Below are 15989 nucleotides of genomic sequence, written 5' to 3' on the forward strand. Positions count from 1 at the left end.
TTCTATAACCAGTATCAATTTGCAAAATGGTTCTTCACGATGTCTGATACATTTATTTTCTAACGCACTCCAGGGTATGAAATGCTGAAAGGTCTCCCTTCCATTTTACCACTCAAGAAACTAAGGAATACAAAGTTTTTAGTTTAACCCACTATCAAAGATCAGGTGGGCAAAAAGACTTTCCTAACTGACGGCTAGCTGGGTCAGAGGGATATTAGCGGATGAATTTTTTCCATCATCTTACACTATTCCGCAGGAATAGTAAAAAGGTCAAGTCTAACCCCAGGGTCTCCAGGTTTCCGAGGGGCCCTGAAGGCGATGGAGAGCCCGGGTGAATTTTGTGGTAACCCTTGGGAAGGGTTACGTGCCTACAGGTCTCAGCTGCGCAGCAGCGGCACCGCTCCTGGGCCCCTCCTGCCTTCTGGGCTCCTAGGCTTGGGGGACACATCAGGGGGCGCCGTCGTTGGGGTGTCAGGGGTAAGCAGTGCGGACGACCAGACGCCGGGCGGCGCAGGACGCCGGCCGTACGAGGGGCGGGGGCTAAGCGTATCCAGGGGCGGTGCTGGAGGGCGCGGGAGGCGGGAGAGGCGGCCGCGCCTGGTGCCCCAGCAACCTCAGCCCCGCCCCGCCGCATCCGGCCGGGTCGGGTCCCGCAGCGTCCAGCCCGCGCGCTCCTTGCACCCGCCCGTCCGCTCCTTGCAACCTCCCTGGCCGAGGCGCTCCCCGGTGCTCCTCGTGCAGCCATGGCTCAGCACTTCTCCCTGGCCGCCTGCGACGTGGTCGGATTCGACCTGGACCACACTCTGTGTCGCTACAACCTGCCCGAGAGCGCCCCGGTGAGTGGCGCGGGCTCCCCGGGGCGCACTGCGCGCAGCCTCCATGGCGGCCGGGACTTGAGTTTCCTCCAGACTTGGGCGGCTGAGGGCGCTGGCGGGGCCTGCACCGTTCCTTAGAGCGCGTCCTCCAGCGGCGAGGAGGGGCGGAAGTGTGCAGTTCCCCCTCCGCGCCCGTTCCGTGGGGACCGGCACATTTAGCTCAGCCATTAGCTAATGCTGACAGGAGAGGGACAGGGAAGGAAAAGAACGAAGGAGGGGCAAATTGTGCAAGATCAGGCTGGGGAATCCGTATCTAGGGCAGAGGAGGAGGGGCAGTGTCACGGGAACGGGCTGTCCTTGAAGATCCCACACCCTGGAACTCTGCATGTCTTTCTGGGCACCAGCGGATTGTGGAAACAGCCACTTGATTTGGGACTCGCATTTTTCTTGGCTGCATTTTTCCGTTTCACAGTCAACCATCAGTGTTTAAACTGCAATCTAGGAGAGATGCGTAGTATATAGTGTAGTGTATTGGAAGGAATACTAGTTGAAAAATCATTAAGATCTTAGCCCTAATTTTATTTTCTATCAAGAGAAGAAAATAAGTATTTATTCCGCACCGACTACGTGCTCCATGAACTTTGAATACATTCACATTCCACCAACACCCTGCAAAGTTTGGGTCCTCACTGTGCCCTGAGGGAGGGGCACATGGAGTATGCCGGCTTCCAGACCTGTACGCTCAATTTAATTGTCCTGCCTCCCCTATTCCTTTGGTATCCCAATTCCCAAGGAAACTAATTTTGAAAAGTTACCAGGATTTTTTAGTCCAAGATCTACGCATCCATACAGGAAAAGCTGGTTATCCAGTGGTGAAAATGCGGACTCCTCAGCCAGACTGCCTAGCTTAGGACACCAGCTCCACTGTTACTAGCTCTGAGATCTGAGCAACTTACTTAATCTGTGCTGCTTCTCAGTTTCCCCATCTGTAAAATGGAGCTAATAATTGGATTTACCTCATATGATTGTTGCAAGAATTAAATGAGTAAGAGAGGTATAATGCTGAGAATAGTACCTTGGCAAAGACTAGTGTTTGCTTTTATAGTTACCACCCAAACCATTTGGAAACCTCACAGTTTATGGGAGGAACTCTGTATCACTGGTGCAGACATCAGCCAGAGCTGTGCCTCACTATGGTGATGTCCCTGCGCTGGCCGGTTCAGGTACACTTAAAGGTCAAAAGAGACTGGCTGGCTGAATTTCTCGTATGTTTTCTATGCCCAAATGCTAAGTTGTGTTTTTTTTTTAGGCGTCCTTTTTCTGCTGTTATACACTTTTGCTTTCTTATTTTATAGTTCTGGTTTCCTTAATCATATTGAGAGTTAAGAAGGCTTTTTTTTTTTTTTTTTTTTTTAATGCTTGATTCTTGGGCCACTGCTTCCCCTAGGTGTTTGATACATATTATTCTTTTCTCTGTGTCTTTCAAATCTCTTCCTGGTTCACATTTCTGTTTGTCTCCTCTTTAGTTACCTTCGTTTGGAGGGAATATTGTTAAACCACAGTCATGTTAGAGCCAGTGTTGTCCATGGGGGAGCATAAAATTTCAGATTATAAGATTCTCAAAGACAAGAGTTTTTTGTTTTTTTTTTTACTGCAAACCTGGAGAATACATCATGTTTAAAGCTTTGGATCATGTTTGCTGTGGAAATCTTAATTTAAGTCCCATAGTGTGCTGAGCACCATGCTAGAGCTGAGGATACAGAGATCAACACGCAGGTCTCTAGGCAGCCTCATGCAGTCGTCAAAAATGCCAAAGAGTTAGTCTCCATCCTGTGGTGAGGGTAGTATGACCTGGGTCTTACTGCATGCTACCGCCAGTGCCTGAAGGGCCTTTTTGCTCTGCACAGAAGCTCTTCATTCCATCAGGTCTCATCTTAAACACTTTCCCCTTAGGAAGCCTTTTTGGCCTCCTAAAGTTTGCCCTTCCACTCTAAGCCCACCTTCAGTTTTCCACAAAACCCTTCATTCCTCATTGCACATACCGCATGATATTAACGCTTCCTGTTTACTTGTTGGACTTCCTCTAGAGCCCAGAGTGATGGCTCCTTGACATCAGTATCTGTGACAGTTTCTTGTGTGTTCTGTGTGCTGAGCTTAGTGCTGGACACATACTGGGCTCAATAAATAGACTAAATATAAAACTGAATACATAATAGATATTTTAATAACAACATGATACAGCTATGATTCTAATAAGCATGCTGCTTATGTAAATGGATTTAACCCTTACAACATCCTGTGAGGTAGATATTATCGCCAGAGTCACTGTTCAGAGAACATTGAACAACGGGACACAGAAAGGAAGTGTATCCAGGGCAACCGAGCAAGGTAGTCTGGCTATGGATTTCCACTGCTTCCCACCTTCCTGTCTGTATGGTGCCCTAAAACACAGAGGAGAGTCCTGGAGCTGGCAGGTGAGGAGGTAGAGAGGCGTGCTTCACACAAAGGAGTTACAGTAAGGGCCAGGACCTGGAGGTGAGCAACAGCACCAGGAACTGCTGGGTACAAGCAAAAGGTGGCAAGTTGAAGAAGAAGACAATAGAGAAGTCAGTGGGGGCTGCATCATGGAGAGCTGTGAGTGCTTCTCCTTTCAGGCTTGTAGGCATTTAACAACTGCAGAGTTGTGCAAACACAGAACTGAGTGTGTCCCCCTCACATGAGGCCTCAGGAAAGGCATTCTAGAAGAGGAGATGATACATGGTTTCTCCTAAGGTTGCAGACTCAGAAGTCTGATACCAGACAGTTAATGTAAATGTGTGAGTGGGAGAGTAGGGTCCCAAATATTGCATGGGGCATGCTTATATTTTAAAAAAGTATTTGTATTTTATTTGGAAGTCACATTTACCTAGGCTTTTTAAATTTTATCTGGCATCCTTATGTGGGAACTAAACACAATTTGTAGGCTGCATATGTACCAACTGGCAACTACTGTGGAGTTTATATTATTTTTGGCCCTGAGAGACTCTGAGGTGGTGACAGCTAAGGCTGGGAGAGGAATGTCACGGAGAGCCCTGTGCCATGAAGGCTTCTGCCTAGACCAGGGGTTTCAGAGTACAGATGTCCCTGCTTTTCTCCACACTGCTCTTCTCTGCTTCTCTTCCTTGTGCATTGGTCCCCTTCTCTCCTGTTACAGAAAAATCTCCTCCACAAGGTAAGGAACACATTTGTGGGTGACCCTGTTGCTATCTCTGATGGAAAGGACTCCTTTCGTCAAAGAAGAATTCCAGTGTTTTAGAATCACATGCCCATATCTTAAACTAATTACTGTTGCCAAGGGGTGAGAAACTCCAGTTTTCCAAGACTAAATAAAGTGCCTCAACCAGAGGCAAATCTAAGGTGTATAATAGCTGGTTCTTAGGGACTTGTGAAAACCGGTTGTTAACTATTTAGGAATTATGCAAGCAGGTAAACCGTTGGTGGCTTGAAACAGGCCATGGTGGGAATATTTACACCATGGAGATGGGCAGGCGCCACACATCAGAGCAGTGTTTACACATCAGGGCAGTGTTTTTGTTTTCTGTTTGTTTGGTTTTTTTTTTTTTTTTTTTTTTGGTTGTTGTTTTTAGCGGCATAAAGCATAATAATAGCAAATACTTAAGTTGGATTTGCTGGTGTGCCAGGCTCTGCTCTAAGCATTTTACATCTGTTAGCCCTGCAGCACTGGTTTCACAAGGTTGTACTGGTTGTATGAAAGTACACATCAAGCAGGATCATGATGTGTACTTTTTTATTGTCCATAGTACTTTGAACTACAGAGTGACTCAGTGCATTTTTTTATTGTTTTTTTTTTTCCTTTTAATGATTGAATGAAAATCTGTAAACCATGCAGGTCAGTGGTTTTAGTGTTCTCTGTGCTTCAGAGAGAGCCCACTCTAGCCTGTAGGCTTGGAAGCTCTGGGTATTTTTAAGAAGTGTCACCTGTGGTTCTGAATCACCACCAGAGTTGAGAACTGTTGATATATGGTATTAACATAATGTGGGTTGATTAACAGTTACCCTGGATAAGGTCACATTGCACTGGTTGGAAGTACATGTGTAGTAATTTTAATTAGCTTTATGACAAGGAGCGACTCGATTTGACATTTGACAAGGAGCCTTTGCTTTCTCCCTGCTCACATCCTGACACTCAGACTCTGACAGCCCTACTCTACCTGTGTGCAGGCCCCTCAGTTTCTGAACCTGGGTTTCCCCCCATTCCCTCTACATTCACCTGTCAAACTGCTACATCTAAGTATCAGTGTAAACCTCACCACCCCAGGGAGGTTTCTTTCACTCCTCCAATGCCCTCTTCTTCCTAAGAGTATGACATGTTATCAAAACCTGTTGTGGGTTAATATCTATAGAGGTGTCAGATTGTTCAGTGTGTCCTTTTGAACACTGCTCAGGCCAACTTAGACCACTGTTCTGCTCAGTTTCAAGTGTACCCAACACTGGCCAAGGAACACTTCGAGGTAGAATAATGTAGGGCCATCTACCTTTTGAGTGCTTTTTGTTTGATATATACAGTTCTTTCAAAATTGAGCCAGCACTTAAAAACCAGATGTTTCACTGAAAAACCTAGCATTTTTTGTTGTTGTTGAGAAATAAGATCTGTCAGCAATCAGCAGAGTATTTATTATTGTAATTAATGTACTTGCTTCCAAAGGCTTTCTTTGTCCTTTTTCTTTAGGTTTTTTTTTTTTTTTAAATGATTTTGTGTATGTGTGTGTGGAGAAATAAGAGTGATTTTCTGTATCTGATAGCGGCATCATGACTTGTTTAGATCGCCTGCCTGGTGGTCATGTGTATTTCACTCTGAGATTTCCCTGACATGGAGCCTTTCTGGCCAGAATGGACCAAGGATGGATGGATAGAGTCGTCGTCATCTTTATCATCTTAGTGATATATTAAATAAGTTTAAAAAGCTTTGTCAAGTCTTAAATTATGATCTCCAACACATTAGAATTCAGAAGTAGGGTTAATAATTGTCTTTGCTTGTATAATTGTATGCTGATGGTATAATTTTGAATGGGACAACTACCTGGGGCATGCAGGGGTTGATAAATTGCTTGTGAAGGAGAATTAAACTGCAGAACTTCACAATTACAGATATTTCCCTCCTCCGACCTGCCTCCATCAGTGATTCCATTAGGTTTTTAGGTCTGTGACATTTAGAATGAATAGTGGGTGTTATATTTAATCTCTTTTTCTTTCCCTTATTTGCAGCTCATTTATAATAGCTTTGCCCAGTTCCTAGTGAAGGAGAAAGGGTATGATAAGGAATTGCTCAATGTGACCCCAGAGGATTGGGATTTCTGGTAAGTTCTTTCCTTTCCTTTTTTTTAAAGTCTGTACATCTCCTGTGGTTCTAATTGTTACCAATAAAGCTGTAATGCTTTCTCTTCTATGAAGGTGGAATGCAAAATGTGAAATAGTCAAAGAACAAATGTCTTCTATATTAAAAGTTTTGTATTTAACGAATTAAAGTGTTTTCTACTTTAAACAAGTGTAGACTTGCTTAATTAAATGTGAAAATAAGCTAAGAGCTTATATGACTAATTTGGATATTTTTGTATGGTTTAAGTTTGTCATAATAATTTCACAGGTTATTAAGAACTGTTTCTAAAATTTACATCTTTAAGAAAAAGGTTTAGTTTACTACCCTTTAATTTAAGAACTGTAAAAGAAGATGGGGAATCATCACGTTTTGAGTAAGCATCTGAATTAGGACCATTGGTTTTGGTCATTTGGATCGACATTCTCAAAACTCTTACTGCTATTCCCTTTCTGGGTTAGGACTCAACTTCCCAAAGCTTCCTTTGTCTTCCTCATTTAGATAACAACACAAACAAAAACCCTAAGACACTTTAAAGTGTTCAGTTTAAAATTAATAACAGGCCAGGCAGGTGTAGTGGCTCACATCTGTAATCCCAGCACTTTGGTAGGCTGAAGTGGGTGGATCATTTGAGTCTAGGAGTTGGAGACCAGCTTGGGCAACATGACAAAACCCCAACTCTGCAAAAAATAAAAAAATTAGCTAGAGGTGGTGGCACGTGCACTATTCCCAGCTGCTGAAGAAGTGGGTGGATTGCTTGAACCTAGGAGGTCTAGGCTGCTGTGAGCTGTTGATCATGCCACTGCATTGCAGTCTGGGCTACAAAGTGAGATCCTGTCTCCAAAAAAAATAAATAAAATCAGTAACAATCCTAAAACACATGAAAAATACCTACATAATGTTGATCTAGTATACATTCTTTTGATTTTTGGTTAGTCTTTTTGGATGTACCATTTTTGTAAAAGGAAGAAATGGTAACATTTCACTGTAAGAAAATACTGACTCTGGAAATTTTACCCTAAACAAAAGTAAATAATGCTTCTAAAGTACACTGTCATTTTAGTTTAATTCCCTTGGTATTTGGTAGCCATTTTACCAGTTTGCTTTTATTATTCATAATAATAAATATTTTTCCCCAAATCCCACAAGTCTTTTACAGTAAAGAACCTAAAACTTAGTTTGACTTTCTTTTAGTGGTTTTCAATAATAAGCCTTGTCCAGAGGGCAAGTTCTTGTAACCTGACCTAAATTAAGACAAATTCTAGAGTGTAGGAACAACTGGCTAAATGCTTAACTAGTAATATATAAATGTGTGTGTGTGTGTGTGTGTGTGTGTGTATTTTATTTAGTGGAAAACATTTGTACATTTTAACAAAGGTATGGGATGATGTTCAGGTTATTTTTTTCTCTTTAGAGTTTTAGATTTACCTTTTTAAAAGCCTAAAGATTTTTACAAACTGAATATGCTGTCCTTTGTTTGCCTACATAACAATATTCCTTTTATACCCGCTTAGTGATGGATATTTAATTTTACTGTTCTTAGATATTCCTATTTGTGTGATTAACATATCATTCCCCTGCGTGGGAGAATCCCTTTTTAGCATTATGATGTTTGGAAAATATAGGTTGTTATTTCCTAGGTTAGCTAAATATATTAATTGATTGATAATCAAACTTTTCTGTTTTAGTTGCAAGGGTTTGGCATTGGATCTAGAAGATGGGAACTTCCTTAAACTTGCAGATAATGGCACTGTTCTCAGGTAATAAAACATAGTTGTGGAGTCAAAACTTTACTTTCTCTGTGACACTTTATTACTGCATGACATATGACCCTTACAATATGGGTTAAATACGATTATTTTAATTAATTAGATGACTGATTATCTGTCTGCCTACATGTCTTTGTATGAATTGTTTGAGCCATTCATATATGAATTTGTGAGGATTACATTTAAAGGTCTAATTCCTTTAAGTTTATCCTATTAGAAATATTTGTAGGAAATACAATAGAAAGTTTATAACTTGCTACATCTCACTGACCACCCCTTTTGGCAAAACAGCCCGGGAATTATAATGTTTTAGCTGAGTATATAGATGCCTAAAATAAAATTGGAGTTCTTTTTAAGGAAGAAAGAATGGGTATTGGGTATACGTTGGTGTTGTATACCCACCACCCTTTCCTTCTCCATTTTTCCAAATTTGTCCCTATCATGCAGGGATCATGTTGTGTACTATCTCCTTTTGGAAGTTTTTCTGGACTGTTCCAAGTCTCATCAACCTCTCCCTTCTCCCACACGCCAGGGTGACTTTCTTTCCTTCTCCTCTCTTAGTGGGCCCAAACTCTTAACTGTTGCTAAGGGTATAGCAAGCAGTCCAGAAGCAGCAGCTGTCACTGCTGTCTCTCAAAGGGCACCAGGGAGGGAGCATCTGTCTTTTTCTCCAGTCCTAATAGTACAGGCAAGTCAACATGGGCATGAAGCTATGCCACTTACTACATACACAAACAGGATCAGAATCAAAGGAGAAAACTCCCAGACCCCTAATGTATACTCTCTTTTGATATATTATTCTTTTTGCATGATGTAAACTCCCTTCACACTTTCCCCCAGACCTTCCCCTAAGGTGCATCTAACTAAAGCAGGTGTAGTCCCACCTTTGGTATTTTGTAATTTGGTTCCATGTTTATCTTTCAGGCATCCAGAGATAGGATATGTGTAAATGCAGCTTTGTCTATGACCTTTAACTCTACTGTCAGATTCTCACAGTGTTCTTGGCTATCTTTAACCATGGTTAAAAGAATGAAAAGCATTCTACAATTTTGTTTCTTTCTCTCCTTGCTTGTCTGTCTGTTCCTGTCCCCATCCTCCTCCTGCAAGGTCTGTCTCTCTCCATTCAAGTCCTGCATAACCTTTAGTTTCTCCTGAATTTATTAGCATATCTCCTTGATGCTTTCTTTCAACCAGTATAGGAGATTCCTTGTCTGATCGTATTTATTTTTCGGGATTCCTTGATCTTGACATACAGCTTTCTAAAATGCTAACCACTTCATAAAAAGGAGCCCATTTGTTTTTTCTTATTTTCTTTTTTCCTTCATATTATTTAGTTACCTCATTGTAATACCAAGAGAATAATATTCTCGATCATTATAATTTCTCATAATAAACTCCACTAAAATTTCAACTACAATAATCCCTCCTTATCCTCGGAGATTATCTTCCAAGACCCTCAGTGGTTACTTGAAATCACAGATAGTGCATATCCCTACATGTACTATGTCTTATCCTATAATAAAGTTTAATTTATAAACTAGGTACAGGAAGAAAATAAAAATAAAATATAACAATAGAACCCAGAATGCTATGTAATTTAAAATTTATGCATTGCTTGTTTCTGGAATTATGCCCTTAGTATTTTTCAACCCAGGTTGACCACAGGTAACTAAAACTGTGGAGAGCAAAACTAGATAAGGGGGAACTACCATATTTCTCTACAGAGTAAGATTCTTTTAGCTGGACTTAACTGATGCAAAAGCAGTATTTCGAGCCCAGAAAATACCTACTTTTTTGTCATGTTGCTCTGTTTTTCCACATTGCTCTTCGATTTCCCCATGTGGTTTTAGCCATTTCTGTGTCCTTGAGTGGGCTGGTTGCTCCCATCTTGTCTTCACAGTCCTGCATGCTTATAGTCATCCTCCTGTGGGTGCCAGGTGCCCCCTGGGCCTCCTGTGTGCCTGGTGGACTCCTGCTTTGACTCTAGTACCTACTGCTCTTTCTCTAGTGCTGCCAGAACCAGCTTCCCAGTAAACATGGTTGTTTTGTTTTCTAATTTTTCCAGATATGTTACTCTTATCTGTATAGTTAAAGGACAACTTCTCTAAAAAAGGATGTTATCTTATCCGGTGTTGACCTCAGAATGAGCATCTCCTAATCACCTGCTACCTCCTAGATGAAAAGGGGGAGGTATTACAGCTGTCCACAGAAATTTACTCTACAGAATCCTAAACAGGGAGGCGCCCAGCTGAAAACAGAAAAAATGCATATGTATTTGTTAGCTCCAGCAGCAACAGGGATCAACAGTCACAATGATAGAGGAAGGGGCATTCAAGGGAACCATTAATGAACAATGTGCATCCTCTCCCAAAATCAGGGCAAGCCATGGCACCAAGATGATGACTCCCGCAGTGCTGGCAGAGGCATATGGCAAGAAAGAGTGGAAGCACTTCTTGTCGGACACTGGAATGGCTTGCCGCTCAGGTATGACTTGAAGGAGGCAGCTTCACCATCTACTCCCTGTTTGTTTTGTACCCTAAACCTTTGATGTGAGGACAAAGAAGACCGCCCCCTCTTTCCCACTGCTGGGCAGGGTGCAAAACAGAGCAGCTTCAGTTTTGTAGCAATAGGATGTATTTTTTCCAAGTGTATTTGATTTCTGTTTGGCAGATGGTTCAAAATTCTGTTCACAGAAGATTTTACTGTTACTCCTTTTACCTGTACTTGTTCTGGTTTAAAGATTAGCACTTAGAAATAATGCAGTCCTTAGTTGTCCTATATTTATCAATTTGTTTTGTGCTCAATCCTTACTTTTCTTCCTCCATCTCTGATTTCTCCACATATTTACATTACCTACCACTCCTGTTTTCTATAATTATCTTCCTTACTGCCTTAGTATCATCTGCCTTTGTCTCTTATTTTCCTGTTTTTCAAATGATTTTAACTATTTTTCTTTTCCATTGCCTTTAAAGAGTTTCACCATGGGTAAATATGCAATGATTTTTCAAAAATTATTTACAGACAGAAATGTGCATAATTAATAGGGAATGGTTAGATGTTTTTATTAACATAGCTTATTAAAAATCCCAATTATTAGTTTTTTTATTTGTTTTAATTGTTTGACCACTTTGCAGTTTTCTTCCACACTACAGTATTTGGTTGCACCTTTTCTTTTTCAGAGACTACAGTAACCTGAAAATAGTTGCAGTTATTCCTTGTACCTAACATGTTTGCTTTGTTACATTTACTCTCTCTTGAGAGTTCTGTTTTGTTTGCTTGTTTGTTTTTATAGAGAGCTGAAAATGTCAGGAAGTATGAGTGCTATTGATAAAATTCGTTGATAGGAAAAACTAAGATTTCACATCGGAGTTTGATATAGAATGCCTTTGTATAATACTTGTCAAGTCAAATGGATGGAAAGCCTTTTACTCAAATGATGGTAAAGAACTACTGTTGTCTCTCCAGATGTTGGCAGGTGTAAACAGGCTCTTCCCTTCTGGAAAAGCCAGGCACATAGCTAAGTGTTTTACTCTGAAATTCATTAAGATCAGGAGTAAAGAAGTATTTGCCACCTGCTAAAAGAGCATTCATTCACTTGGTAAGACACACCTGTTTACTCACCATTTTGCCCACTAGAGAGCGCTGCCTCCTAGAATCAGCAGCTTTATCTGGAGCTTACTTGGCCAGGAGCCTGATGTGGATGCTCCCGGGAGTTTATCTGCACTTAACTTGTGTTGGTTAGGGAAGTGTTTCCCATCCAGGTGCCCAGTTCAGATTGTGACACATAATAGAGGCCCATTGTTTTTGTAAAATGAGGGAGAGCTAATGCCTTTAAAAAATAATACGAATTTTTTTTAATATAGAGAAGTATGAAAGAAAAAAATGGCCTGTGATTCCGCAGCCCAGTTAAAGTTGGTTTAGATTAAAAATTAATCTCAGCACATGGTTAGAAAATTTAAATATTATAGAAATGAATAAAAAGAAGAGTAATTGTCTTCAACTCCTGTCCTCCAGAGTCCCTTTCCCCAAAGCTTATTTTTTAAATGCATACAAAAGGGATTATTTACCTTGCTCTTTTTAATTTACATCTTGGAGATTCTGGCATCAACAAACACACACTAGGTACACTGTATTTTTCTAAAGCTGGGATGCTCTGCAATTCAGTGTGTCATGATTTATTTAATCGTGCTCCTAGCAGTGGACATTTGTGTTGTGTCTGGTGTTTCACCATTACAAACAAACCTGTGGTCATGTTTTCATGAATGTATATTTTGCACTTTCATACATATATCTAGGATAAACTCCTAGAAATATACTTGCTCTAAAGATATACAGATTTAAAATTTAGATAAATTTTAAATTTATCAAATTGCCAAATAAGCTCTTTATTTTCAGGAACTCCAATTGATTCTATATCTGTAGCTTTCTTCTACAGTTAAGTGTATTAATCTTCAGAGTTAAAAACAGAGTTGTAAAGTATATTCCATGTCAGTACACTTAGGAAATTTAAAGCACTGATGGATGTAGAGATTTTCAGTGACAACTTGTTTGATAATCTCTTTTCAGGTTGTTGATCTAATATAAGACCAGTTTTCCTTGCCAGCTGATCTCCAGAGAGCAAATCCTTTTGAACTTATCTTCCCTAAATGGTAGATTAGGTAGAAACAACTTGGTTTAGTGGAAATCACAAAGAGCTTTGTGCCAGACAATCCTGGATCATGTTGGCTCTGTTACAATTTGCTGGATAAAGTGACTCTGGTACTAATTCACTCTTAGCATCATTTTACTCATCTTTGAGTGGAGATAATAATATCACTTACCTGCAGAAGTGAAAACCTTTTTAACATAAATTTTTCCCTTCCCCTCAGTCCTTCATTTTCCATTCTACCATGGCCACTAAGACAAAGGGAGTAGGGTTGGTAGTGGCTTCTTGGGGAGCAGTCTTTCTGCTTGTAAAACTTAGTATCGGACTTGGTTTTAATTCAGAGGCTTGTTTTGTTGAACTGGGCTCACTATTCACTTCATTCACAATGAGCTGTCTCTTCTATACAGAGGTGGAGGATGAAGCTTTCACATGGTATAGTGTCAGAGTTTGGGTGCAGAAGCATTGCAAGCAGCCTGGCCCACTTAACAGCTCAAGGCTGAGCAAACCTCTTTGTGTCCACACAGCGGACGTTCAGCCCAAGTTCAACAGTCAAGTGACCTTAGCCTCTTGCATTGTGGGTGAGAACCAATGAGCTCTTCTCATTAGGCTCCCCCTGAATTATTTTATTAGACCTCAACCATAACTCAAAATCAGTAAGTAGTTCAACTCTTGGACTGAATTTTATCCATTAGTACCCACAAATTAAGAAGAATGGGAGGAGAAAAGCAAGAGTATATAACTGGCAGTGCTGCGATGCCTCCTGCTCCAGCAGTGCCCGAGACAGCAGTGCCCAACCCATCAAGTTGGGTCACTCTAGTGTCAGGTCAAGAAATAAGACAAAGTGCAGATTTGAGGCCAAGAGTCAAGACAAAGTGCAATGAACCTTGGGAAGCTTTGCCTACTGTCCTAAGCCTTGGGAGTTCTGGGGTGTCATACAGTCTTACAGCATAGCAAAGCAAAGGCAGAAAAGTGCATGGCATATAGCTTTCCTTTTCTTTCAGATCACTGCTTCTTCACACTGGCAAAGCCATTGTGACCTTTCTTAGGAATTAAAAACAGCCTGAGAGGTTCCCCTAACAATTTAAGCTATGAAAGAATGAAAAACAGGGAGACTGTATCAACCAAAATGTTTTTAACTGAGGGAATGAACAGAAACAGGCACAGCCATTTTATAAATTAACAGAAAGAAAACTTTGATTTTATTTTTTATACCTTTTGAAATAATTCTACAGAAAGAAGTAAGAGGCACAAAATAATATTCAGAGAAAAAGAACCCTGGCTTCTGCATATGGTTATCTTCTAATTTCTCTATAATACTTTTGCATTCCAAAATAATCTATTTAATTATTGGTTACTCATTCATTCATTCAGCAAACATCTCTTGAGTACTTAGAATATGCTGAACACTGCCTAGTCAACACTAAACAACAAGACAAATGTGTTCCATAACCTCATATACGTAGCTAACAAATGGGAGGAGGGAGGAATCAAAATCAAATGATTACAATGAGGTACTCAAGCATCTTATTATTAATGTCAAATCTGGCTTTACCTATTGGTTCTCTTTGATTCTTCTTGGTAACAAGCATTCTCTAGGGAACTCTATGAGGTTGGGTTCCCTCAAAAGCAGAGTGGTTACTCCTGATCCCACTAGTCAGGAGTGAAGGAATGAGAGGGTGAGGCATGGAAGGAACAATGGGTGCTGGACTCCACTGGGACTTCCAAGGAGAAGCACAGAAAATACCTCCCAGAGCTGTCAGCCTGTTCCAAGTTTGTAGTTCCAAGTTTGGAACCTGTTCCAAGTTTGTAGTTTGCCACATAGGCTCCAGAGCCTTTGGGAGGAAGAGAATTACACAGTGTGCCAAGGTGGGATGGTGCTGTTAGCATAGCTGTGGCTGGACTCAGACATGGGCCAAGGGAATGTGACATGGGTCATCAAAATTGTCTGTTCAGGGACAGCAGACCCAAAAGTCAAATGTGTCAAACAAGGGCTCAAATGTAATTGTACCCTAAGGTCATATAGAATGAACCAAATCCTTCTCTTCCATGAAATCTTGGAATGTACCTGTCCCGTACTCTACAGTTGATTTTGATTATAATCACTTGATTTTTGTTCCCCCATCCTGCCATTTGTTAGCCACCGTTTTTATAAGATAAGCACACTGTGTCTTCACATGGCATGGTTATATTCTACTTATCACCCCAGTTTTTTTCAGTTTTTATACTGAAATTTGTCTTAAATGGCATAAAAATAGAATGCAGTACTCTAGGTGGGGTTGGCCAACCAGTCTGAAAGTGGGGAGCACTTCACGGTACTCCAGGGTTAGGTTATTTTTGTTTTGAAATTCAGTGACATCGATAACATAAATTATGGCTTTTTAGTATTCTATTTTATTTTTTACATATACTCTTTTTTAGTTTTTACATTCTTTAAGATGACTAAAATATCTTTGAATACAGTGCTTAACTTCCAGATATTATACTTTAACTTCCTTGTGGTGCCCTCAGAGCTTAAATCTTTTTTAAAAGACAAAGCCAATAATGGTGCCATTTTGAATTGAAATGGAGGCTTCTTCAGATAATTAAACATTTTAAAAAACAGCCACATTTCTGTGTATTTCATATACATACGGCATTATGTTGTTCCCAGTTTAAAATTTTGTTCTTTTTTAGGAAAGTATTATTTTTACGACAACTACTTTGACCTGCCAGGAGCTCTTCTATGTGCCAGGGTGGTGGATTATTTAACAAAAGTAAGTAGGGACTCATTTTTTTAAACTGTGATAGGTAATCAGTCTTAAATTGGAGAACTTAATTACATATTGCTTCTAAGCTGTGATTTTTGCTCAGTTTCTTCTTTGTGGTTTCAGAGATGACAAGGAAAGAAAACATGGTGAATTTGGTTAAAATATTTTTGGGAAATGAAATAGCAGTGACTTTTTTTTTCCTCTCGGGAAAAATAAACCTGTTCTCCAGCAGAGGGTGCAAAAGTTTAGAAAAAGAAAATAAATACAGAACTTCCATCTGGAAAAAATATTTTCTTTAGTAAAATAAATAGTTTCATTTAGCAAAATGAAAAGTTAAAGGTTGATTAAGACAATTCAATGTGTCTTTAAGCATTCTAAATAATATAAAAGCAAAAAAATTGGATGAAATTTTAAAATTCACCGTTTTGAGCATCATTTAATGAATGTAAATTTTTTCTTTTGTACTGTATATCAAGATTAAATCAATCCTTTGTTATACTAGTTTATACCTAGGACTTAAGACCTGTAAACATAAAACAGATTTATATGTCAGAATCACTTTTCTTTATGCATATGTTGTCTTTTAAAAATCACTGCTATTTGGACCAGGCTCGGTGGCTCATGTCTATAATCCCAGCA

At 40.1% G+C, this 15989-nt stretch overlaps 1 protein-coding gene across 7 annotated transcripts in view; it reads left to right on the plus strand.

Moving 5' to 3' along the window:
* Positions 1-293: 293 nt before the first annotated feature.
* Positions 294-15989, plus strand: part of NT5DC1 (5'-nucleotidase domain containing 1) — a 142895-nt gene continuing 127199 nt past the window's right edge. For 4 of the 7 annotated variants that reach the window (XM_002746883.5, XM_008994941.4, XM_008994940.4 and 1 more), the window contains exons 1-5: positions 625-836; positions 6081-6172; positions 7878-7949; positions 10336-10442; positions 15277-15356. In XM_002746883.5, coding sequence (XP_002746929.1) covers positions 744-836; positions 6081-6172; positions 7878-7949; positions 10336-10442; positions 15277-15356 — 444 coding nt within the window. In that variant the 5' untranslated portion in view covers positions 625-743. Of the gene's footprint in view, positions 478-624; positions 837-6080; positions 6173-7877; positions 7950-10335; positions 10443-15276; positions 15357-15989 lie in introns of those variants that run through there. The other 3 variants (XM_078369973.1, XM_078369974.1, XM_054254359.2) reach the window with 3 other exon arrangements.

This window comes from Callithrix jacchus, chromosome 4 (genome assembly GCF_049354715.1).
Source record: "Callithrix jacchus isolate 240 chromosome 4, calJac240_pri, whole genome shotgun sequence".
Taxonomy (NCBI): Eukaryota; Metazoa; Chordata; class Mammalia; order Primates; family Cebidae; genus Callithrix; species Callithrix jacchus.